At 38.7% G+C, this 27278-nt stretch overlaps 1 protein-coding gene across 4 annotated transcripts in view; it reads right to left on the reverse strand.

Moving 5' to 3' along the window:
- Positions 1-588: 588 nt before the first annotated feature.
- The window catches only part of PCDH19 (protocadherin 19), a 117991-nt gene continuing 91301 nt past the window's right edge, over positions 589-27278 (reverse strand). For all 4 annotated transcript variants that reach the window (XM_016943841.2, XM_016943840.2, XM_016943839.2 and 1 more), the window contains one exon: positions 589-5819. In XM_016943841.2, coding sequence (XP_016799330.2) covers positions 5221-5819 — 599 coding nt within the window. In that variant the 3' untranslated portion in view covers positions 589-5220. The remainder of the gene's footprint in view (positions 5820-27278) is intronic.

Raw genomic sequence — 27278 nt, forward strand, 5'->3', positions numbered from 1 at the left:
TTACAGCCCAAGTGCTAAGTCCCAGAGAATAATGGCTTGGATAAAGAAAACTTGTCAGGGCTTTCTCTGCAGCCTTGTTCTGTGCGAAGTCAGAGCCTCTCCTGTTGCTTCACTTTCAAACCTGAAGGCATCAAAGGGGCAGCCAGGTCATCTTTGTTTTAAACTCTCTTTTCCCCTGCTGTCAGCCTCTACTATTTCTCACCTTTTTTTAAATTAATTCTTCAGAGAAGTCTCACTGTGAAGTTGCCCTGACATGATTTATTTTAAAGAATGGCTTTAGTGCTCTTGTTTAAAGTACCATCCAGGAAAGTCTTTACCATTCCAGATATGTATGGGTCTTCCTCCTCAGGCAACGGTATTCACTGGGGTAGGAAGGAGAGGAGGTGCTCAGGAAATAGCTGGAACCTGCTGGAGGAAGAGGCCCCCCTTAGTTGGAGGTCGTGAATGCCGTGAAATGGAAAAGGCAAAAGGATCCCTTGGGGTCTGAACATCAATGACTCCGCTAAGGACTGGTGACCTCTTAGGTCTAAGAGTCGCTTCCCGCGAGCCTACAAACACTCTCTGAAACACATTCCACCAAACACTCGATACTTTTTCCATAATAGCCTTTAATACTAAAATGCATTAAATTTTTGAAGCAGAGAAAACACATTTAAAGGGGGAAACAGAGAACCACCAGATAAAAGGAAACAATGTGGCAGATAACACCATTTGAAACATAACTGTAATAATTTAATAAAGCTGCTTTATCATCTTCATAAAATAGACAGTGGTGATTCTTTTTTGTCTTTTTTCTTTTTACAATGATTCAATCACTGTGAAAATGTACATAACATACAGATCAGCATATACAACAATTTTATCTTCATATAATCAGCAACAGAGACTGCTTAATGAGACATACTGTACTTGCATCCCTCTAAATTTCCACCCTGGTTTGACAGGTAAACAGTAATAGTGTCATCAGGCTCATTCCCCTCACTAGAGGAGCGAAGGCGTAAGCCTTTTGCAACTAATACCTTAGCATTCAAATAGCACAAGGAGGTATTTGTTGCTGATTTCTAGCTCGAGCTAGTCTGGCTCTTGGTCATTAAAGTCTGTATCCTAGCCTTCCTCAGCTGAACGCCAGCCAGTGCCAGTAAAAATCTACTTAACCAGTGCTGTAATGGTGTTAGCTGGTTTGTTTGCTAAGGTTGACAGCAACTTTCAGTTAGTAACAAGGTCATCTTGAATTGCCAACACAGCTGGAGCAACAGTCAGCATCATCAGTTTTCCCTAATGACCTACAATGCTTTCCAATCAAGATCAGGTGTTTGTGGGTTATTCTTTACCAAGAGCGCCTTCCAATCTATATATCAGACAAGGTGGTAAATTTTCTTTGTTTCACAAAAGCAATATGATTCCTATTTGAAATTAATTCACTTTTGCACAACAAGTGACCCACAAGCCAATTCCAGCGGCACAAGAAAACGAAGAGAGCTGCAACAACTTCATTAGGACAATGTGTTTTGCTCTGGAATATTTCATTATCAATATAAAGCCACCCGGTCCCAGCCCCACCCCCAAACATCCCCTTTGAATATTACTTTGTTACATACTTAAACTAAAGAACAACATCTCAATACACTTCAGTGTCAGCAGATACAATTTGACTCATGAAATGACATCCTTAAATGTAATTTTACCAAGAAGGCAAACACTAGGACTGCATACAATGGATTTCTTAAGCTCATTTATGCCAGTTTTTCAAAGTCAATAAGGGTCTTATTACCCGGGGTAAAGAGCCAAGTGGACCAAACTTGTCAGAATGCTTTGGGGGAACATTCAACATCAAAATGATCCCCAGAAAGTGGATTGGAATTCCAGCCAGAACTGCTATTATGTACAATAATAATCCTTTTCCACTCTGGATGCCCAATCGAGCTATCCCCTTCACCCTGCCTCTCCCTAAACTGCCCTTTGTCCTTGCTGCTTCAAGTGAACCACTTTGTTTTGTTTTTAATATGATAGGGCTACAGGGAAAAGTCAGCTAAACTCCCTTCATAAAATCAGTCAGTCATATGCTGAAGTAACACTATCAAGATGATACTCTTGAGTGGTTCCAATTTTCAGAGATCTAAATTGTATTTTTAAAAAATATTTCTGATTAGAGATCAGTGGATCACTAAGCGAACAATTTTGTCTAAATGAACACCTTAGGTGCAATTTTGGATGAAGAAGTATACCTGTCTGGGGAATTGCCAAAGCAGTTATCATTAAAGCATGTCACACTTCAACACCAACTCCTCCTTAAAAGGGACATCAGAATAAATGGAATAGAACTCCCTAGGACTTAGGAACCGAAATCACTCCCTTGAGTTTATGTGTGCAACATGTTTAGAGAACAAAAGGGAGAATATTTGGCCCTGTGAACCTTGTAGCTTTTCACCAGACATGCCAAAAAGGAGAAGGTGGGGTGGGGCGGGGGGGACATGAGCCAAAGGGAAATTTAGGATCCTTGCTCAGAATGCCTATTTGCAGGTACAGCCTGCCTACAAAACCAGTTTACAAAGCCTTCCTAGTATGCACTTGTGCTTCTGAGAGGACTCATACATCAGACAATTGTGGGGAAAAATATTTCCTTAATGAGAGGAATTCTCTGAACATGCTCAGTGAGGTTTGGAAGCCAAAAAAATCTGACTGCCCACTGAGAACAAAGTATTTGGATAGGGAAGAAGGATGGATCTATAGCTTGAAGATGAATTATGAAAAGAAATGAAGAAAACCCAAGAGAAAAGCAAAATCAATGCCAATGCCACTCTAACCATTTAAAACTTGGCTGGTAAGAGGCATGGCAGCCAGTGGCCTCTCTGGCTCAACAGCCACGTGACAATTAATGTTCCCACTTTCCACAATCTTTTCTGCTCCCTGGTTCCCACTGAGCATAGCAAGAAATACACCTGTAGAAAACTGTGAAGTCTGACTTCAAAGTGACCTTGAAATCGTAGCTAATAACATAATATCAGGATGGATCAGGGTGAGAAACAGTCTAAATTCTATAGGCAGCCATCATAACTTAAAGGGGAAATTTTTAAAAAATTTTTAATGTGTTAATCAAATAGTCACTTGCAAAGAGAAATACTTAATTCAAAATCCACTACCAAAATGAAATAAATCAGAGGGAGAAAACTGTATGAGAGGCAATGAAATGAGGAAAAATGAAGATGTTATGGTAATTCATCCTTAATTGTGTCAGCTTCAGAGGGAAATTTGCAGCCACACCAATATTTTGCATGAGGTAGTATTCAGCACTGAATAAGAAATAAGGATGGATTTGTAGCTTCATTATAAGTTCTTTTTCAGAAATGTTCTCCCCTACCTAACCCCATCCCTACTGCCTTACCCACCCCCTCCCTCAAAACCCTTCTCCCTCCCGTAAAAGAAAATATTCCTAGTAATGCGTAAAGCTAGGAACTCAGGCAAAAATAAGTAAAACATTCAAAAGAGCTGACTTATCTACCTAAACTTAAGAAAATAAATCCTCTTTTGCATTCTAGTGCTCTAACCTCTAGGCCTTCTCTCTGTGTACTCCTGAATTTCAAAAAATGAAACAAATGAAAACAGAACCATAAAACCTGTTTCTCTAGAAACAACTCTCTTAAGACCAAGGCAGAACAAAGGTGACATATTTCTTTAGTTTATTTTTAAATAATGAACTCTTAGGCTGCAAAAATACTATGTTGGCTAGTGAATATTAATAGACAAAAGATAAATGGGGGAGTTAGAGGAATGTTAAAACAGAACAAAAGGATCTACAGTGTGTTAATTTAAAAAGGGTGTATTCCTAGCCTACAGCAAAAAGAGTTGGCTAAATCGAAAGGATTTTTATTTTAATATTTTCTTGTTCACATTTTTAATCAAAAAACTATTAGTCATAAAAAGATGAGTTCAAGTGTCTGAGTGTCTCCGTTTAGAAGGCACAGTAATTGGATTAGCGATGCTGTTACCTGTTACCTGTCTTTTCCAAAATATACACTTTGTACTGCTTACTCTATCCCTACGTATATAAGCCTAAGATACAGAGCAACATGGAGTTCTCAATCCCAGCCCATGACGTGCTTTGCAGTCTAATTCTAATCATGATTGGGAAACACTGAATCAGGAAGTGTGTGTCTGAAGAGATGCTAATTTAGATCTTAAAATAGATTCAGTCATCTTCAATTTTAGATGATTGGAGAGAGGGAATTTCTAAGCCTGGAAACATAACTTCAGGAGCAACTTTCCTGTTCAGGGCCTGAAAATTTAAAAGATGGATGTCATAAAACTTTCAGCACAGTATTTCTGACAACTGCAAATTAGATAGCAGCCTATCCAAAAATGACTTTCTGCAATGATCTATCATGGACCTGGGCAGACCACTGAAAGGCAGGAAAAATACTTTGCAAAGTGGTGAGCAATCACTACATGAGTTAAAAAACGTGAGTATTCTCCAAGTACTCAATCTATATGCATGGTGTTGCTCATTCATTTGCTGTCTCAGTTGTTTGCACTTTGTTTTTGTCTGTAGTTTTATTATTTTTTTAAGAAAAAGAAAACACCAACTTTTAAAAGCCTTTTGCCATCACCACACACATAGCAATTTGCAATATCAAATACAACAATAGCACAGCTAGCAAAAGGGTTTTTAAAGCAGGGGTGTCCACAGCAAAGTAGCGGCATTGGGAAGTACTCGAGCTTCAGAAACAACCTTTTGGGGGCTCAATTTCACATCACTGAATCAATGAATAGTACACAATAAATGACCATTAACTTGTCTACACTACAAAAAACAGTGGCGAGCTTATTAAAGGTGTCCAGAGCTTTTTTTTTTCACTTTTTGCTTTTTTAAATGTAATCCTCCACAAACAATGGTAATTTATATTATAATTTTGACATAGAAAAATATATAAATTCAAACACTTAATACATAATACTTTTCACAACTGAATTTGTCTCTGTTTCCCCAACATCAAGGCCCCATGAACAACTCAAGCCAAAGCTAATTTGCTCCAACTGAACACCCCTGCTGCCTGTTGAAACAAGGGACTGTCACAGAATGATAATCACCTATAAACAATACATTTAGGAAAAGCTCTGAAATATAGCCACTCAAGAACCAACCATTGGTGAGCAATTAAAACAAGAAGCTCCTGCTTCTTCACTAGCCAGCGTGGTTTCTTTCTCTTCTTCCTGGAGACTGGTTTAGAGAACGATATCCTTCAGACGCTTCACACCAGGGGACTCTTTGTTGCGACCTTCCTTCAGAATGGGGCTGACCTCATGCATGACTTTCTCACTATCAGCTCCACGGGGCTCAGCTTCAGAGGGACGAGTAGGGCCATTGTTGACATTGTTGACATACTGCTCCAGATCACGGGCCGGGGGAGCCAGGGCAATGGTGTAAGACACGGAAGGCTTGGTGGGCAGAGAGCTCTTGAGGTGGAGGGGGGAGGTGACAGGGCTAATCGCCTCACAGCCATTGCCTGCCTCCCGGATAACGCTGTTGACCTTGGGGCTGCAGATGGTCACATCGACAGTCCTCTTGCCTTTCAGGGTAGGCCTCTCCTCAGCCGGGTGGTCGCTGACATCTTTCCCAAAGGTTGCGAAAGTCCGTTTGGTGGGGCCGCAGTCGTCATAAGCCTCGACATCAGCAGCAGTAGCTTCAATAGACAGCGCGATGATGTTCCTCACATGCTCAGGGGACTTGGAACGGATGGGCATGGGGTTCCGGGGCATCCAGCACCTGTCAGAGTGGCCAAGAATCCGGCATTCTTCCCGGCAATGAAATCCTTCATTCTGATCTGTTTGGAAAAAAGAAAATATCAATTTCATCAGCTTTTCCCAGGATTCACTGTTACTCCCCAGTGTTCTGGTTTCTTAGATATCCACAGGCCCTTGTGGGAAATGGCACTTTTAGGTAGTCCTTTATTGCCTTTTGGGACAAGTGTGAAGAATTGGATTTTTTTTAAAGGCTGAAGATCTCCCTCTATGTATATCCTTTTTAAGGTTCCCACTACTGACAAAACAAAAAACCTAAAGGGAAACACGTTATGATGAAAATACATATATATTCTAAAGTTCACCTGGAGTGTCAAGGTGCTGAGAGTCAGCATTTTAATCAACAACTCCTGCTAAAAATCACCTGTGTTTGAAACTGGATTCAGCAGATGAGGGAGTGGAGGCAGGGAAGGGAATCCAACAGTCAGTATATTTAAGAAGCCTTGGCCATATTTTTGAACAACAGCACTGCCAAACACCCTTCCACCCTACCCATCACTGATACACAGTGCTTAATTTAAATTTAGATTGATATCCTACTCTCTGTGAAAGCCCAATCACACCCCTTCTTTTTGACCACCAGTCCCACCAGCCAATCTCCTCACTATGCCACTTCCATGACTTGATTTCCCATCAGAAGGAATAAACTGAGAGCCCTTCTATCCAGCTGACCCATAAGCTTCAATTGGCCCTACGCAAACATCAGTGACATGTTGGTCATTGTTAATTAGACCCAACTAGCCACCCCTCCTTATCTTTCTTATCTGCAGTTTTGTTAGAGAAATATTTCTTAAAGAAATCTTTCATGGATTATTTTAACTCCATCCTGGAAGATCTCAGCAGTTACAATTCATAATTATTGGGCAGACATAGATTTATCTTTCCAGGTCAGGTTCACTAAGGGTTAAAGCTTCAATCTGGCTCTCAGAGAGGCTTACTGCACAGGCTTTACCAAGGCATGGACCCAGGGTTAACTTCTGCCTGTTACTGGAAAACTGTTAATCTCAATGTTTGTTTTATAGCCCTAGTTTTCCAGATCTATTTATATTTATGTTACATTCTTACAAGAGGATGACCTAATGAAAACATTGCGCAATGCATCAAAATATGAGCAGCTTAACATTTACAGAAAATACATATATATATCTTATATATACATATGTATATAAAATATATATATCTTATATATACATATGTATATAAAATATATATATTTATGTTGTGACTTATTTTGCAGGGGGAAGATGTCTGCAATTCAGAGTCTTACTTGGCATCAGTCTATATATAACACATCTTCCTTGTATACTTGTATTTCTATATTTTTGGTGTTTTTTGTTTGCTTCTTCATTGTTTTTAAGGAGTAAATGGCATAGCAAAGCAAGGTACTGCTATGCTTCATTCATCAAAGGTTCTTTGGTGAAGGGGCACAAGGCAGAGGGCTCAAGGAATAATGGTTGAATTGGCTGTACACTTCATTATTTGGAGGAAAGACATTAGAAGCCTGTTAAATATCAAGGACCTAATCCAAGCTAAATCCAGATTTCAACACAATTCTGGGCATGGCCCTTGACCTCATTTAAGCTACTTAAAAGCAAACTAAAGACAAGACCTCTTCAGTGTACCTTGACATAATTTGCCAATTTATCTTTAAGATGGACACTTTCATCCCCCTTTCGGTGCTGGGCAATGAAACACTCAGAATTTTGTACAGTGGAACCAAATAACAAATGAACAACATCATGAACAGGGAAAGTGCCTTCCACCTAGTTAGGACAATGTTTCTGCAAACTCCAGCTCAGTTCCACATCAGGCTGCATGGCCACTTCCGCAAAATGAAAGGTCTGTCAAGGCCCTTTCTCTGCCCCTTCCCTGCAAACTCTCTGCGTTGCCATCTGATACCCTGTTATCATTCAACATGCATGTACCTGGGAGGCAGAAAATATGAAAGTAAGGGAAGCATTTTGGGATATACTTGAGAAGCACTTTGTGTAGACTAAACAGTATGAGTGGAAGAGTTAGTTGATCTACTTTTAATCAGTTTCCTCCAAATATAGTGCTTTCCACAGGAGGTCCCAAGATCCCTTCAGTAGAACAGAAGTCACATCTTTAGGGTTTCCCAATAAGCTGTTTTTGCCTCTTCATCTCTTCCAAGGCCTATCTGGTAACTTTCCAAATAATACCTCTAAAAAATTAGTGAGAGTGTTTCAGGGTAGAGAGAGTAAGCAGTTGCAGGTGGGGGAAAAGTTCAATAAATTATTTCCATTTCTACAAATCAGAGTAAAAATCCCTGGAAGCCAGCAAAAAAATGTCCAGAAGGCTATAAGATCTCTGCCCTTTTTGTCCCTACCTGAAAGGCATAAAAGCATAAAGACCTAACCCTTGAGCCCTGAAACCATGGACATATGACCAACTAAGAAAAGAAAATCCCAGCCAAGATTAAGACTGATATTTCAGGCCACTTGCTCACACTTCTAGAGCAGAGCAGTAGTGAAGTACAATTGAGTACAATCTGCCCAATGTCTTCAACATGAAGCTCTTATTTCTTTGAGTTTTTTAATATGAAGTGACTGTCCTCTAATTTTGAGATTTAGTTTTTTTCAACAGCATTCAATAGGAGAACACCACCCATGTGTCACCCTGAATCCAAGTACAATGCTCCTTCCCTATACTAGGCTGCCTCAAATGAACAGCATGAGGAGACTTGGATCCCCAGAATACAGGGAGGGAGAATAGAGAGCCCAGAGACAGACACCTCCAAGATCTTATAAATCTTGGAAGACCAGAGCAGGGAATTCAATCTTCTCTGAGGTTTCTCTGTATAGATAGTACTTGCCTTCAGCTGACCCACTGTCTAAATGAAACAATCACTGTTGGGAAAAGAGAAACGGAGACTAACTCAGGACACACCCAACAATGCAATCAGTCTAAGCCTCCCCACCAAGCTCACTGAGCCTACCTCAGCTCCATATGAGCTGGAATCATATGCAGTTTTCTCAGATTACTTATGTAAACTTATTATATGCACTGCCCTTCCTCACGCAAGTGAAGACTTGAATCTAAGAGACTCTTTTACTCACAGTGTCTCATCCTTGGCTTGGATCTGATACCTATATTTTTTTTAAGTCCTTACCAAGGGCACTGAGTTACTGTTTCTTATTTTTGTGTTTCAGATATTTTGTGACATTTTTGTCTATACAGTTACAATGAAGTCTAACTTAGCTTAAATATGTTTATAGCCACTTTATATATGAAATAAAAATTGTCAATATAGACAGGCAGGAAGAACATCTCTGCCCAGCACAGGGTAATTTACATTCATAAATATACTGCAGATGAATTACCTTTCAAAAATCAAAATTTCAGTTTAGTAAAGAAATTGTGTAGTAAATGTGAGAAAGTCACAATACAAAGCCCCTTAAAAATAGCGATGAAGACAGACCAGATGTAAAAAAATAAAAATTAAAAAGACTACTTCTGTAATTGTATAGGACTTGTAAAGATTATGTGCCAGTCCTCACGTAGTATAGTGGCTGGGAATGGAGCTATGAGACTAGAGAAGAACCATTTTGTAGCATCACAAACTGTCAAGGTGCTGGCTCCAGCTTATATAGAGAGATGGGCTCACGATTCACTAATTTCCTGCTGAGATTCTTCTTATGAACCTATCTGTGACCTGATACTTTGCTACATTTTTATCTGAAAGTTCTGACCTGAACCTAGGCAAAGCAAAATGTGGCATTCTAAAATCCACATATAGTTGTGGAAATTCATGTATAGATGAATGAAGGCAGGTGTCTTTAATTTAAACATACTCATGATGAGGGTTGACTGATGAATTTGTAAATTGGTTTTCCCTGCTTCTGAAGTTTTCCCTAGGATTTGCAAAAGAAACAAGAACATAAAAAAAAATAAAAAAAATAAAAAAATAAAAAAATTTAAAAATAAATAAATAAATAAATAAATAAATAAATAAATAAAAGAAACAAGAACAGAGTGCATAAATTTGGAAGAGGAACACAAATCTTGAGACCAGAGAACTCCTTAGTTCAAAACAAATCTGATTATTTTAGACCATAAAAAATACAGAAAAAAGTGAAAGTTTCTTCAATCTACATAGCAGTAAGTATTTGGTGGTCACAATTTGTCATCAGGAAACTTGGTGAGAGAATTCCAAAACCCCTGGCCAAAAAAAAAAAAAAAAATTAAAGCATCAGTCTTGCGAGGGTACAAGAGGCAAAAGAGGCAGTAAGGCAGTAATGACTAAGTCATGATAGATTAAGGAAGTAATTCAAACAGAAGAAGACCAGAATATGCTATTTTGTGCAGATAATAGCAAAACTTTATGCAGCAATTACTACTCTCCTCAGGACATGAAACTGCCATCTCCTCAGATGTGGCCAAAGAATGTACTTCCACACTAGAAAGAGCCTACCCATGGTCCCCACCAAAGTAATAAAAGAAAATGATGAAAACATCATTTCAGGCTTTGCTAAAACTTTCCAAGTCCTGGTGGAATAGAAGAGCTAAGAGGCTCTGCTGGGTTTGTATAGATATCCAGTCACAATGGATGTGTTTGATAATGCTGGCAGTTCTTTACTGTGATTCAGAGTTTGGGTGTATTAACTCAAAGATCCTAATGATCACAGACGAAAATCCAGCACTAAAATAGTTCAAGGTTACAGTTACAAGAGCAATATGTTTCCTCTTCAGAAATAATCTGCAATCAATGAATCAGAAAGAAAAAAGTTAAAGTGAGTTCCAGTTCCTGAGAGCTCAAGTAGTTGGCTACTTCTAAGTGGCAGCAGTAGTAGAACCAACAAGCAAGTGATGTGTATATCAGACAAGCTTCCTGAATTGTACTCTTATACATCTACTTAGTTTATTCTGCATCACCTCATGAACAAGACAATCTGTAACCAAAGCAGGGCCATTTTTTGTGAGATATAATGGAAGAGATTATGACAATGATTATGAAGAAGTTTAGTGCTGTTAAAATTGGTCACATGTGCCTAATCGAGGAAACATAATTGTTGAGAAGTACACCACCCACCCTTGACCTATCTAACTCCTACTCTATGAAGCAGAGATAACTAATTGCCTGCCAAATATCTTTATCTGTTTTTGTTAAATAGAAACAAAGCCCCATTTCTGTTAGGAATGGCAATGTGCTCAGCTAAAAGAAATTACATTTCACAGGCTCCCTTGCAGACATGTAACATAAGATTGGACCAACATTATAAAGCAAGATGTTAAGAAAATTCCTTAAAAGGGGAGAGCTGACTTAGGTAAGAGACTATTTTGTCTTTATTCCTTCCTGCTTTGTCCTGTCTGGAATGGAGACATAATGACTGGTGCTGCAACATCTGTCTGACTACCATGAGGCAACCCTGAAGATAGAAGCCATGTGCCTGTGGGTGGCAGAATAGAAAGATATAAGGACCTTGGGTTATTAAAGATACTGTAGAGCTACCCTCACCAAACTTGAACTTCTTTAATAAGAAGAAAAATAAATATCTCTTATTTAAGGCATTGATTTATTTTCTTTAGTAGGAGAGGGGCATCTTTATTACTAGCGGTTAAACACAATTCATGATTAATACATTATCCCTGAAGTCTCCATTTAAATTTCACTTCCCCAGGGAGTCCTTCTGTGATCCTTTAGACTAAGGTAGATCTCACAGCACTTCCCTTTTATAACATTCATCACACGCGTAATTACCATTGACCCTTGAACAACATGGGTTTGAAACTGCATGGGTCCACTTACATGTAGGTTTTTAAAAATAAATATGGTCAGCCCTCTGTATCTGCAGGTTCTGCATCTGCCACAAAATGTGAATAGAAAATACAACATCTGTGGGATGCAAAACCCTCAGATTTGTAGGGTCACCTTTTCATTTATCCACAGGTTCCACCAGATTCCCCAGGGCAAACTGCAGGACTTGAGCATGTACAGATTTTCGTATTCTCAGGAGTCCTGGAACCAATCCTCCCCATGGATGCCAAGAGACAACTGTACTTGTTTCATGTCTATATTTTCTGCTACCTTTTAAGCTCTGGATGAGCAAAGATTACATCTATCTCAACCTAGCAAAGCGTCCAGCACAGAGCTGTCAATTAAACTGTCAATAATAGTTTAATTTAATTGAATGAAAAATGCACAGAAAGAAGGAAGAATATTGGTCAACGCCCCAGATACTGTCCCACCCCAGATACTGTGCAACTCCTAAAAGTGGAAATAACTATTTTATCATAAACACTACAGAAACCTACAAAGTAAACTATGTAGCTTTGTCAGAGGTGTAAAGTAAATTTAGAACTTGAGAAACATTAAGTGTCCTCTTAGCCTCTGTGTGGTTTCCTGCACACTATATACAGGTGTTAGAGAGATCTAGTACCCTCTAACATCCCGTTGAAAATACATTTGCCATAGACCTGCAAGTTTTCTATACTAACAATAGTTAATAGTGCTCTCTCCTGCACTATTATCAATCCCATCTCTGTAACTTAACAAGGCAAGTAAAGCAGCAACGGGATCAATGGAAAAGAAAGGAAGGAAATGGAAGAAGGAAGGAAGGAAGAAAGGAAGGAAGGAAAAAAGGAAGGAAGGAAGGAAAAAAGGAAGGAAGGAAGGAAGGAAAATATTACCAAGGCTTTAGGCATTTTATTTTGGTTTTGATATGTTTGATATCTTGAGGATTGGGCTTCTTTGGGTGTTTAGATATCATATGGAAAATATCTGTTACGTATCTAGCAAAAATTCAATATGAGCGTAATGACAACTTCCTAGAGCCCTCCCAGGCTGTAATGTTGCAGGGGGTTTACAGTCGTATTCTAAAGTAAAATTTTAGCAAAAAAAAGATGGAATTCCATCCGTAAAACATTCAAGGGAACACCAGTGAAGGCTGAGATATCTGTAGACACTCATGAACCAATGATACCAAGCTATCCCGTAGTCACTCTATGTGACAAGAAGCACATCACAAATTACACTACAAACAACTACTTGTCTCTTTCTCACTCCCTTCTTCCCTTTTTTTCAGCAATTTTCTCCACTTTTGGTTGCTCCCTAAAACTTTCTTTTTGTTCTCCTGTTCCCTAGCCTCCTCCTTGTTAGCAGCCCTCCCCTACAACACTATGGAATGACAGACAGACATCAGGCAGAAGGGAAAGGATGCCAGCACTGATTGGCATTCAAAACACCTATGTGGTGTTACCTGACAGATGCCAAACAAGTGCTATCCAAGAACCAGCCCTTGTAGCATGGAGAAAAATTTCCACATTTTTCATTCATCTGGATACATGCATTAAAAAATGCCTGTTAAAATAAGATGATCCGGCATCCACCCTATACTACTGCAGCTGATACACTCTTGAAAGCACCACCTCCTGGCTGGAGGCCAACCAACACAAAGTCAGTGCACTAAACAAAAATACAGCCAAGGACCCTCACAGAGTCCACTTCACTCTCCTGCTACCTCCACTGGAGCAGGTGCCGATATCCATGGCTGAAAGACCTGAAGACAGATCATGTCACAGGACTCTTTGCAGACACTCCCCAGTACCAGCCCATAGCCCAGTAGCTCCACTGGGTGGCTACACCCAGAAGAGAAATAACAATCACTGCAGTTCGGCTCTCAGGAATCCCCATCCCTAGGGGAAGGGGGAGAACACCACATCAAGGGAGCACCCCATGGGACAAAAGAATATGAACAGCAGCCCTTGAGTCCTAGATCTTCTCTCTGACACAGTCTACACAAATGAGAAGGAAGCAGAAAAAGTATTCTGGTAATATAACAAAACAAGGTTCTTTAACACCCCCAAAAGATTACACTAGCTCACTAGCAATGGATCCAAACCAAGGAGAAATTTCTGAATTGCCAGAAAAAAAATTCAGAAGGTCAATTACTAAGCTAATCAAAGCGGCTCCAGAAAAAGGTGAAGTCCAACTTAAATCAAAACCATGACACAAGATATGAAAGGAAAAGTCTTCAGTGAAATATATAGCATAAACAAAAAACAATAACAACTTCTGGAAATCAAGGACACACTTAGAGAAATGCAAAATGCACTGGAAAGTCTCAGCAATAGAATTGAACAAAAGAAGAAAGAACTTCAGAGCTCAAAGACAAGGATTTTGAATTAACCCAATCTGTCAAAGAAAAAGAAAAAGAATTTTAAAAAATGAACAAAACCTCCAAGAAGTTTGGGACTATGTTAAGCATCCAAACCAAAGAATAATGGGTGTTCCCAAGGAAGAAGAGAAATCTAAAAGGTTGGAAAACACATTTGAGGGAATAATCGAGGAAAACTTCCCCAGCCTTGCTAGAGATCTAGACATCCAAATACAAGGAGCTCAAAGAACACCTGGGAAATTCATTGCAAAAAGATCATCACCTAGGCACATAGTCATCAGGTTATCTGAAATCAAGACGAAGAAAAGAATCTTAAGAGCTGTCAGTCAAAAGCATCAAGTAACCTAAAGAGCTCTAAATCTTGAAACAAGTCCTTGAAATACATGAAAATAGAACCTCCTTAAAGCATAAATCTCACAGGAACTATACAACAATAACACAATGAAAAAAAGGTATTCAGGCAATAATTTGCACAGTGAATAGAATAGCACCTCACATCTCAATACTAATGTTGAATGTAAATGGCCTAAATGCTCCACTTAAAAGATACAGAATGGCAGAATGAATAAGAGTTCACCAACCACGTTTCTGCTGTCTTCAGGAGACTCAACTAACACACAGGAACTCACATAAACTTAAGGTAAAGGGGTTAGAAAAAGATATTCCATGCAAATGGACACCAAAAGCGAGCAGGAATAGCTATTCTTATATCAGACAAATTTTGAAGCAACAGCAGTTTAAAAAGACAAAAAAGGACATTACATAACGATAAAAGGACTAGTCCAATAGGAAAATATCACAATCCTAAATATATATGCACTTAATGCTGGAGCTCCCAAATTTATAAAATAATTACTACTAGACCTAAGAAATAAGATAGATGGCAACACAATAATAGTGGGGGACTTTAATAGTCCACTGACAGCACTAGACAGGTCATCAAGACAGAAAGCCAACAAAGAAACAATGGACTTAAACTATAACCTACAGCAAATGGACTTAACAGGTATTTACAGAACATTATACCCAACAACTGCAGAACATACATTCTATTCACCAGCACATGGAACATTCTCCAAGACAGACCATATGATAGGCCACAAAACAAGTCTCAGTAAATTTAAGAAAATCAAAATGATATCAAGTACTCTCAGACCACAGTGGAAAAACTGGAAATCAACTCTAAAAGGAGCCTTCAAAACCATGAAAATACATGGAAGTTAAATAACCTGCTTCTGAATTATCATTGGGTCAACAATGAAACCAAGATGGAAACTGAAAAATTCTTTGAACTGAATGATAATAGTGACACAACCTATCCAAACCTCTGGGATACAGCAAAAGCGGTGCTAAGAGGAAAGTTCATAGCATTAAATGCCTACATTAAAAAGTCTGAAAAGGCAAAAATATACAATCTAAGGTCACACCTCATTAAACTGGAGAAACAAGAACAATCCAAATGCAAACCCAGCACAAGAAAAGAAATAACCAAGATCAGAGCAGAACTAAATGAAATTGAAACAAAAGAAATAATACAAAAGATAAATGAAACAAAATCCTGGTTCTTTGAAAAAAATGAATAAAAATGATTAACCAAGATTAACCAAGAAAAGAAGAGAGAAGATCCAAATAAGCTCAATCAGAAACAAAACGGGATATATTACTACTGATACCACAGAGAAACAGAAGATTATTCAAGGCTACTATGAACACCTTTGTGTGCATAAACTAGAAAACCTAGAGGAAATGGATAAATTCCTGGAAATATACAACTCTCCTAGATTAAACCAGGAAGATATAGAAACTCTTAACAGACCAATAATGAGCAGTGAGATTGAAATGGTAATAAAACAATTGTCAACAAGAGTCAGACAGATTCATAGCTGAATTTCATCAGATATTCAAAGAAGAATTGGTACCAATCCTATTAACACTATTCCACAGAACAGAGAAAGAGGGAATCCTCCCTAAATCATTCTATGAAGCCAGTGTCATCCTAATACCAAAACCAGGGAAGGACATAACAAAAAAAGAAAGCTACAGACCAATATCCCTGATGAACACAGATACAAAAATCCTCAACAAAATACTAGCTGACCGAATCCAACAGCATATCAAAAAGATCATCCACCATGATCAAGTGGGTTTCATACCAGGGATGCAGGGATGGTTTAACATATGCAAGTCAATAAATGTGACACATCACACAAAATTTAAAACAAAAATCACATGATCATCTCAATGGATTCAGACAAAGCATTTGACAAAATCCAGTATCCCTTTATGATTAAAACCCTCAGCAAAATCAGCACAGAAGGGACATACCTCAAGGTAACAAGAGCTGTCTATGTCAAACCCACAGCCAACATTATACTGAATGGGGAAAAGTTGAAAGCATTCCCCCTGAGAACTGAAACAAAACAAGGATGCCCACTTTCACCACTTCTATTCAATAAATTACTGGAATTCCTAGCCAAAGCAATCCAACAAGAGAAAGAAATAAAGGGCATCTAACTTGGTAAAGAGGAAGTCAAACTGTCACTGTTTGCTGATGATATGATCGTATATCTAGAAAACCCTAACGAGTCATCCAAAAAGCCCCTAGATCTGGTAAATGAATTCAGCAAAGTTTCAGGATACAAAATCAAATGTACACAAATCAGTAGCACAGCTATACACCAACAGCAACCATACTGAGAATCAACAAGAACTCAACCTCTTTTACAACAGATGCAAAATAATAATAATAAGGAATATACTTAAGCAAAGAGGTGAAAGAACCCCTACAAAGAAAACTATAAAACACTGCTGAAAAAAATTATAGATGACACAAACCAATGGAACCATATCCCATGCTCATGGAGGGGTAGAATCAATATTGTGAAAATGACCATACAGCCAAAAGCAATCTACAAGTTCAATGCAATTCCCATCAAAACACCACCATTATTCTTCACAGAACTAGAAAAAACAATCCTAAAATTCATATGGAACCAAAAAAGAGCCCACATAGCAAAAACAAGACTAAACAAAAGAACAAATCTGGAAACTTCAGATTACCCGACTAGAACTATACTATAAGGGCATAGTCACCAAAACAGCATGATACTGGTATAAAAATAAGTACGTAGGCCAATGGAACAGAATAGAGAACCCAGGAATAAAGGTAAATACAGCCAACTGATCTTCAACAAAGCAAACAAAAACAAAGTGGGGGAAAGACACTCTATTCAACAAATGGTGCTGGGATCATTGACAAGTCACACTCAGAAGAATGAAACTGGATCTTCATCTCTCATCTTATACAAAAATCAACTCAAGGTGCATCAAGGACTTAATTCTAAGACCTGAAACCATAAAAATTCTAAAGGTAACATCGGAAAAACTCTTACAGACATTGGCTTAGGCAAAGACTTCATGACCAAGAACCCAAAAGCAAACACAGCAAAAACAAACATAAATAGATGGGACTTAATTAAAGCTTCTGCACAGCAAAAGAAATAATCAGCAGAATAAACAGACAACCCACAGAGAGGGAGAAAATCTTCACAATCTATACATTTGACAAAGGACTAATATCCAGAATCTACAAGGAACTCAGACAAATCAGCAAGAAAAAAACCAACAATCCCATCAAAAAGTGGGCTAAGGACATGAATAGACAATTCTCAAAAGAAGATATACAAATGGCCAACAAGCATATGAAAAAATGCTCAACATCACTAATTATCAGGGAAATGCAAATCAAAACCACAATGTCATACCACCTTACTCCTGCAAGAATGGCCATAATAAAAAAATAATAAATGTTGGCATGGATGTGGTGAAAAGGGAATACTTTTACACTGTTGGTGGGTATGTAAACTAGTACAACCACTATGGAAAACAGTGTGGACATTCCTTAAATAACTAAAAGTGTATCTATTTGATCCAGCAATCCCACTACTAGGTATCTAAAAGAAGTCCTTATATGGAAAAGGCACTTGTATACTCATGTTTATAGCAGCACAATTTGCAATTGCAAAAATATGGAACCAGCCCAAATGCCCATCAATCAATGAGAGGATAAAGAAAATGTGATGCACACACACACACACACACACACACTATGGAAATAGTACTCAGCCATAAAAAGGAACAAAATAATGGCATATGCAGCAACCTAGATAGAATTGGAGACTATTATTTTAAGTGAAGCAACTCAGGAATGGAAAACCAAACATTATGTGTTCTCACTAATAAGTGGGAGCTAAGCTATGAGGACGCAAAGGCATAAGAATAATACAATGGACTTTGGAGACTCAGGGGAAAGGGTGGGAGGAGTGTGAGAGATAAAAGACTGCACATTGGGTAGAGTGTACACATCTTGGGTGATGGGTGCACCAAAATCTCAGAAATCACCACTAAAGAACTTATTCATGTAACCAAACACCATTTGTTCCACAAAAACTATTAAAATAAAAAATAAATTTAAAAAAATGTTTAGAAGAGGCACCATTATCGAACTGAGATTATCAGATTTTTTTGGGTCACATAACAGAGCCCTGAATAAGGGTATCCAGGATAAGAGAGATTTGATGGGGTTAAAAACACTAGAAATGTCTGGATGTGGAGACGCCTCAGGAAGGATGAAGGATGGGGATGGGGTGTGGGAACAAAGTTCCTGAGACTGGCAAAGGGATGTTGCCAAAAGACAAGACAGAAGAAAAAAGGCCAGCCCTGATTAGCATAACTTGGCATTTTCAGTATGGCTGACAAAACAGCAGAAATTCTGCAAAGTTTAGTTTTAGTTTGAGATAGGGAGAATGGCTGAAAAGACTGATGAACCCCAATCTTGTCCTAGACCATTTCACTGATCAGCATTAGTTAGCAAATGTCACCTAATATTTGGCCTCTGTGATGCCAAATGGCACATAGGTCTCTCCCATCATTCACAGGCTATGCACCTGAAATTCACTTAACTCCCAGTGCAACATGAAAATAGATTAAAAAGATGCCCCTTTCAGAATTCAAAGCAATTGAATTATCTTCAATGGAATCTTTAGTGCTGAGCTGGTCAAACAGACAAAGTTAAAACATATTGAAGTATAAGTGCTTGAGAATTTAATATTTATGATAGATGAGAGTGTGGCGTGTACAGTCATACAATCCAAGTTGTAATTTGGGCAATCACAACAGTTCCTGGAGTTTTCATTTTTGTACTGGGGCTCGATTCAATTCAATCCATAAAGAAGAGATTTCAAGATGTATATAAGTATAAATCATTTGTGCTGATGCATGGGGAGCAAGGAAATCAAGCAAAAGGCTGCCTGGAAAATTGAGACTAAGAAATAAGAGGTGCTGACAGTGACTGAGATAAGCAGAGATTGACTAGACTGAAATCTTTGTATTTTGGCTTCTGTGATGGAGAAAATAATCTGACAAAGTGCTAGACTTCATCTAGGTGCTTATAAACCATTTGAAAAAGCAACTTTACTAGTAAATATGAGGTGACACAGAAGGCCAATGAGCTATTCCCCAAAAGATAGAACACTGAGATACTACAACTCTGAAAAACATAGGACCGTTTTTGAAAGTTTCATATAAAGACGCCCACAGAATTAAGTCCCTCAAACCTATATTAGTGGGATACCTACAACATCTTGTCACTTCTCTGAAGAGTTCAAATCAGTTATTTGACTTGGTGTAGATTTAAAAGTCAGATGCATTCTACATGCAGTTATACATCTAGGATGACAGAGCCTTTACAAAAAAATAATAAATAAATAATAAAAAAATTTTAAAAAAACTTCTTTTCAGACAAGGTCTCACTCTTGCCCAAGCTGGAGTGCAATAGTGCAATCATAGCTCATTGCAGCTTCCAACTCCTGAACTCCAAGAATTCTCCTGGCTCGGTCTTCCAAGTAGCTGGGACTGCAGGCAGGTGCCTGGCTAATTAAAAAAAAAAAAAAAAATTAGAGGCAGAATCTCACTATGTTGCTCAGGCTGGTCTCAAAATCCTGGACTCAAAGGATCCTCCCACTTCAGCCTCAGGAGTAGCAGGGTTTACAGGAGAGAGCCACCACACCCAGTCACAGAGCCTATCACACTTAAAAAATAGTTCTGAACCTAAACTTATCTCCAACTTGGTTTCACTCTTTTGTGGAAAATAAGGAAACTGCTAGCAGATCATCAGCTTGTGAAGAAGCCACTTTCATGATGGTCATGAGCTTCTAGGAGAATACATAGTGAAGATGGCACACATAAGACTGACACAGAAAGCAAGAGTAGACAGAGCACGTTGGCCAAGAGAAAAATCTTCCCTTTTCTAATGAAAACTTACTGTTGAATGGAACAAAAAGGGCACCCAGCAGCTGGTGTTCCCCTTAACAGGAACTGACACTTCCTTCAGTCAAGTCCCAGGACATTCAGTTTTGTAGAATAGGCCATACTATACATGAGTCAATGAAAAATGTTGCAACTGTAACTTCTAAATTCCTTAAAGGTTCTTGACTACCAATATGTTCCTAGGACTGGGTGGGGAAGCTAAGAAACAGCATTAGTAAATCTCCAATCATTTCTTCCACATTTGGAAAATAAAGAGCTCAGTAAACCAATCACTGTCTCTTGTAATGATTCAAAGGGATAGTGTGTGTGTTTTGTCATCAGCTGGGTATCACTAGAAATGGCCATTGGAAACAAATATATATTAATTAATATATATTAGCTACCTGGGATGGACTATTCATTACCAATAGAGGCGTCATAAAAAAGTCTAGCATTATCTTGATGTTTCAGTGTAACTTCGGGAACCATCTGGAATACTATAGTTGTGATGACACTGCTTCTGGGTACAGCAAACAGCACAATCATTAAAAAAATGCATTTCAAATATCTTTCTGGAAGCTAATAAATTTTACAGCAGTTTTAATCCTTCCTCATTGCAACAAAGAAAAGCTTAGCTCCAGACAAATTAAAAGTAAATTGATAGCCTTAGGGGACTCTATTCAAATATCAGTTTTCCACGTTAGAAATCTTTTTTCCTAAAACATTGAGAGAGAGAGAGAGAGAAGAGAGAAGAGAGAAAGAGAGTGAGAGTAAAACATTGGGTGGGAGAGCAAGACTGATGATGGAGACAAAGGGTGTAAAAGGGGCTAGAAGCCAGCACTGTATATGAAAAGACAAGCAACAGAGGAAGAGTGAGAGGCAGCCCAAATCATTAAATCCTTGTTTGCAAAACCAGGTAGAAATCAACTTAAAGTAAAATGCAAATGTGTCACTGGGGCACAAGCCTAACATTTGTGCTGGAATTTATGAATAATAACTATGAATAATGAATACCAAAATCGAAGGGATCAAACACCACCTTCTGTGTTTACTTGTCATTATCCATCTTACATGGACAATGCTAAATTTTACTCTTTTGCTCTTTTCTTTAAAATTTACTTTGAATGATTCTTTTTCCATTTTTTTTTTAAGCGGACATTTATAATTGTCCGCTTAATTATACTAGTCGGAAAAAGTAAGCTATATTTTTTCAAGGTGTTGCCTCAAAAACAATTACACAAATTCAGAAGAAAGGCTAATTGATCTATTGTTTGAGGAAGTCTGATAATTTGAAGGCACCCTATGCTTGTCCCAGTGCTCTTATTAAGAAGAAAAGATTCTTTACACCTTTCAGCACATGAAGATTACAATATAATCCTCTGGCCTCCAGCTTGCCCAACTCTTCTTTAATAGAGAGAATGGCTCTCTATTAAAGAGAAAGGCTCTTCCATCTGAAGTTTCAGAGAAGTCTTGGAATCTATCTGGGCCACAGCTGTGAGAACTTTTTCTGAGTTGACTCGAGCCTTTGCACGTAGGAGTAGCAGAAGGCTCTCTGGTTGAGATGACCTGAATTAAGACACTCAGACACAGCTCTATAAAAATCTCTTTAGGAGCTGATGCGTAGTAAGCCTGGATCATGGCCACAAAATCACACACACACACACACACGCACATTCACCACCACTACCACCAGTCCTCACCATCCTTAAGATGCATTTTCATTCACAAATTAATTGAACAAATCAAAAAATTACTGAAAACCAGGCTGGTAAATTTAAATGTTCTGTCCATCTTTAGATCATGTATCTTTACACTCTTGGAATAATCTGTTTTTCCAAAACATTGCATCTCCTGAACTCCAATTTTATTGTGTTTTCTACTTGTTGGTTAAAATGCCAGTTCTTCATGACTGGGTCTGGGAAACATGGGGCTAATGGAGGAATGCCATGCTGTGGTGGGGGAAGCCCTGAGGAGTCTAGTTCTGTGTACAGACAATAAGACAACACCGGGAGAATTTGAAGCTCCGTTCAAGCCTGCATGATTTCCATTCTGAGATTCCAATTCGGCAGTTATAAGAGGAAGGGTGCACACATATTTAATATAAGATGTTGAACTCTAGCATAAAAATATTCTAAGAGTAAATGGAAATTATTAATTAAAGAAAAAGCCTTCTTTGGCTCTAGTACTTTCTTATCCCCTTAATTCCACTTTGCAATCTTTTTTTATTTGCTTTTATTAGTTAGTGAACAGCAAATAATCTGGTTTGCTATTAAAACTGCAGATAAAATAATCACCTTTGGCAAAATGCAAACAGCGCCTAGCTGTAGAGCTAAGGATCATCATTTGCTCATATATTAAGACATGGCACAACTCCTTTATCTATCCTAATGGCCCTGGATGGGTCGGTGATGAGAAGGGAGGTAGAAAAGGGTTGGAAAGGACAAGAAAGAGGGGCAGATGCAGAATTATATTTTAAAACCTCCTGCTGGAATTCAAAGAGCCCTCTGCTGTTAATCACACACACGCACACACATACACACACACACACACACACACACTCACACAAAGTCTATACAGAATTGTAATGCTGACATAGCTTCCTGAATAAGATGCTTATAGGACACTAATAAACAAGGACATTGACGAATGGTTTTATTCTCCTGGGGAATCTTTGTCCCCCTTCTTCCAGAGTTTATGCAAACTAAAAAGTTTATATTTTTAACACCCTGTTGTGCATTCCAATATGGGAGGTCAGCAGTATTTCAACAAAGAAACCACTCATGAATAACGATTTTACGGAGACAAGAGTAGGGAAACGAACTGTTTGAAATGAGTCTAATTCCTTGTGTGACGGCTAATAAAAAGAAACATCTGAACACAGTGCTTGAGAAGCATTTTTGTACTGTTCAACAGACTGAAAATAATACCCTTTTTTCTGGTCTGCATTACCATTAATAACAGCCTTCTCTTCTGGTCATGTGTGTTTACAGAGGGAATAAAGATTGATACCAAGAGCTTGCCTTTTTTTCTTCCCCACTCAACTAGACACAGACTGTCCGGATGATATTTTTAGCACAAACCAACTTTGATTTTTAAAAGTTAAACGATTACTAGTCTCTAAATATTTTCAGAAATTACTGGGATCTGTGAGGAAGCTAGAAATTTTTCCAGGTAGCTCTCAGAAAAAGTTGTTTAGAAAGTAAAAGGTTATGCTCACATCTTGCCTTTGTTTAAGGAAGCTCTTGAACTCTCCTGAGAGGAAATATTCCATCTGTTCTATCCGCTTTCTCTTGACCACACCCGGAAGAATGTCCAGGGTAGAATAGAAGAGTGATTGTACACTAGATAGAATAATCCATGAACTGCAGGTTGTCAGCTCCCCCAGTGTATTTAAGATGGAATTGCCGTTACAAAATTTCAACATATTCACAAGCATTTCATATAAGAAGGGTCCCCTGGAGTTCAATGAACCTTTTATTCCAACTTATAAATAATAAGTGCTTTCAGGAATTGATTCCCACTCCTCTTCTCATCTTGTCTCCATTCTATAGTGTTCAACTCATCTCTGCCATGACCAAAACAGCCTCTCACTTAGTTCTATACAGACCTCATCTCTCTTCCTTCAGTTTTGTGGCCTTTCCTCATCACAGCAAATCTTTCTGCTTAGAAACTCATACCTCCAAGGAAGCTACAGGGAGGCAATCTGAGACAATGGCAGTGGCCAAGACTCTGCCAGAAAATCCTCCTTCCCACCAAAGAACCTTGAGAGTAAGCCTGACAATTCTGTGGGGTGGGGCACCTATTATTAGAAACAGCTGTGCCTGGAATTTCCTTAGTAGGGTATGTTATCAGCACCCCTTACAAGAAAAACACAGAGAAGAGTATTAACTGTACAACTACATAATATGCACACCCTATAAAAGAGCCCACATTTCCCTATTAGGAGAATGAATGGTTAACATGTACTATAAAAGAAAATTTCAAGTCTTACATGTCTCTCAAATTATGAATTTTGTGTTTACCCCACCAAAAAACCAACAGGGTATTCACTAAACCATTCAACTATTTGCTCATTAGAAACTCACAGCCTAACATAACATTGGTCCTCTCCTGTCCTTCACGTCAATATTGTTGGGCCATCAGCCAAAACCTAGAGAAGTAAGCTTCATCTTGGTGAATTGGGATCTCTACTGTCAGATACAGTCAGCCTGACTAATGGGAACCACAGCTTGCCAAAATCTACAGCCTTCCTGTCTGTTCCGCCCACCAAATATGCTTAGAAGTCCCATGGCACAAGCCCAGCAGTTCACATATCCTAATCAACTATCAATAGCTTAAGTGTAAGTGATTGTGGATGAAGTACAAGCCATGTGTTTCCTTTTTAGTTGCAGTAATTCCTGTGCTATTATGGCACCCATAATGTTCATACCTAATGATTCAGACAAGCATCCACGAGCTAAGTGTTATGGTATGTACATGCTACAATGCACATGCTACAAATACAGAATTCAGTGAAGCACTAATAGGCATCCCAGTCCCAAGTTCCAGAGATACCACATAGGCAATATTGACAGGATCACCCCCCGACTACAGTTGAATATGATGGATGATGAAGAGGTTCCCCTATGCCCTGCTGGTATTCTGGAGGCATGTTTCTGCCTCTTCAGGCTACCACAACTAGTAAACAAAATAATGCATGTGTGTACATCATAGACTGGAAATCTCTAGTGAGTGTCTTATCACCCTGACCATCCAATATTGCATCAACAGTAATTTATTGAATTTTCCTCTCTTTCTGTTCTTGAACACTTTCCATATGATTCAAACTCAGTGATTTATCAGCCTAGCATTTCTCTTTTTCAATCCAGAGCTCCCCATCCTATAAAAGAATATTCTGTCTCAGAGATATTTTGAAGTGAGCTTCTCAGAAAAATAGTTTTTCAATAGCCAGTTGTAATAGGAACCAATATCATTGATTGGGTTATTCCTAAATGCATTAGAATCCCCAGCACATTCAAAAGGTAATGCTTTGTTGTCTTCCTTGATCAGGACCATGTCTTGACATTCATATCCAGTAGGAAGCCAAGTACCTTTGTGTTAGCTATCAATGATACTCCCCCAAGAATAACCTGGAGAATCTATGGCATCAAACAAAACCTGCTATATCATCAGAAATCCCATCCTTTAGGGCTCAGGAATACGTATGCCCATGTTCCTCTTTAGAGAGACAGAATAATTACTGGATCTAAGACTCTATTGAACTGAGCAGGGCCAACACTGTACATAATTGTGGGTGGAGGAACAAGGACAAAGGAATTGGATGATCCATAATATTTGTATTTGTTATGAAGAAATTGCATTTCCTTCCATAATAATAGTGCTCCTTTATTAGAAGTCTTTAGCATTACTTAGCTGCTCATTATATAAACAAATCTCAAGAAAACAAAACTGAGTCCAAATATTAGAACAAATCAATATTTTACAATCAATACAATATTTCTCTACTCTTGCTTTCAGTGACCACAAAAAAGAATCAATTGGAATATAAATGTAGCTACAATTTCAATAGATATTTTATTGGATTTTTTCTTGTCATATTTAATATTTGGGGCTGCCCTACTTTGTCCAATGTCTTCCATTTCTTTGTTTCCTACTGCCATAATTGGAGCATATTTGAGGATATAATTTTAGATTTTCCTAGCCCTTGCCTAGTTCTCATCCCCTACTGATAAGAAGCTATAAAACAGTATAATTAACTACAGCTGCCCCATCTTCACTTCTGACTCTAGGAGCTGAGCAAGCCGACTCCGCAGGGTGTGGACTGAAGTGGGTGGAAGAATGTCTGGCTCCAGCCCAGCTATGGTGTGCCACTCCTAAATTGAAATCCTCCCCCATTAGACGATACTTAAGTTCTGCAATCATGTTTACACAGCTGGAACTGTACAGACCCTGAAAATCATGCAAAGCACAGACTAAGACTACTCCTTGCTTCATTCTGAATTTAATCCTATTTATCTAAAGAACAAATGAATGCATTAAATTCCCAATGTTGGGGTAACGGCTGCTGGGAAAGAGAATGAATGCTCCCCTTCTGAACAGAATGTTCATTGTCATGACTGCAGCGGCCCACAGGTGTGAAGCATTCTACTAGTAAGTAAGCAGCAGCCAATAAAAGTTCGGTCCAGAAGGAAAAGCAGTAATAACAGAAAACACAACCATCCACCTCAGAAAACAATTCATTGTATCACCATATTTAAAAAGAAAAAAAACCTACTTACAGTGAAGAGACTAGCGCTACCTGAGTGAAGCAGGGTTTCTAACCATACTTGCCTTGAGAGTGTGGATGAGTCTGCTCTCCCCTTCATGTATCCCCCCACCCTGAGTCTGTCATATTCATGCTCACCAACACCAAAGAGAGCCTCCTTCCCACACACACATACATAGCTCCTTCAGCTCTGAAGGTAGAGAAAAGATAGAGTGTAAGCTTGGTCCTAAGCATTTGGCAAATATCCCTACTGATGACTTAAAACTACAGGGACTGGTGAAGAAAGTTTTTAATACTGCTAAGTTTTGGGGTGCAGAAAAGCAAAGGCAAACCTTTCTGCTGTAGCATTGTGTCCAAAGGCAAACTTCTCTCCAGAAAGGATGAGATATAAGCTAGATCTACTGGAGCAACTCAAGACTTCATCTGTTCCTTGCCAAAGGGAAGCTTACTACCCAGCAGCACATCTCAAGTTAGCTCTTCTGAGTGAGGTGTACATGTGAAAAAGGTACCATCCTTTCCCCAGAGGCAGTGCAGCACAGTCTAAGACTATGGGCTCTGGAGCGAGACTACCTTAGAGTCCCAGATCTAAGACTTAACAGCCCTATCCTATAGAAGTTACTTAAAGTTACTCTGTGTGCCTTTTTTCCCTTCCATAAGTCAGGACTAATAGCACTGACCTTCATAAGGAATTGTTGGAATGACTAAAAGACGAAATGCATGTAAGCTGAGCTACACAGTGCCTCGCACTAAGGAAGAATTTAATATATGTTAGGTAG

Source organism: Pan troglodytes, chromosome X (assembly GCF_028858775.2).
Source record: "Pan troglodytes isolate AG18354 chromosome X, NHGRI_mPanTro3-v2.0_pri, whole genome shotgun sequence".
NCBI classification, from domain to species: Eukaryota; Metazoa; Chordata; class Mammalia; order Primates; family Hominidae; genus Pan; species Pan troglodytes.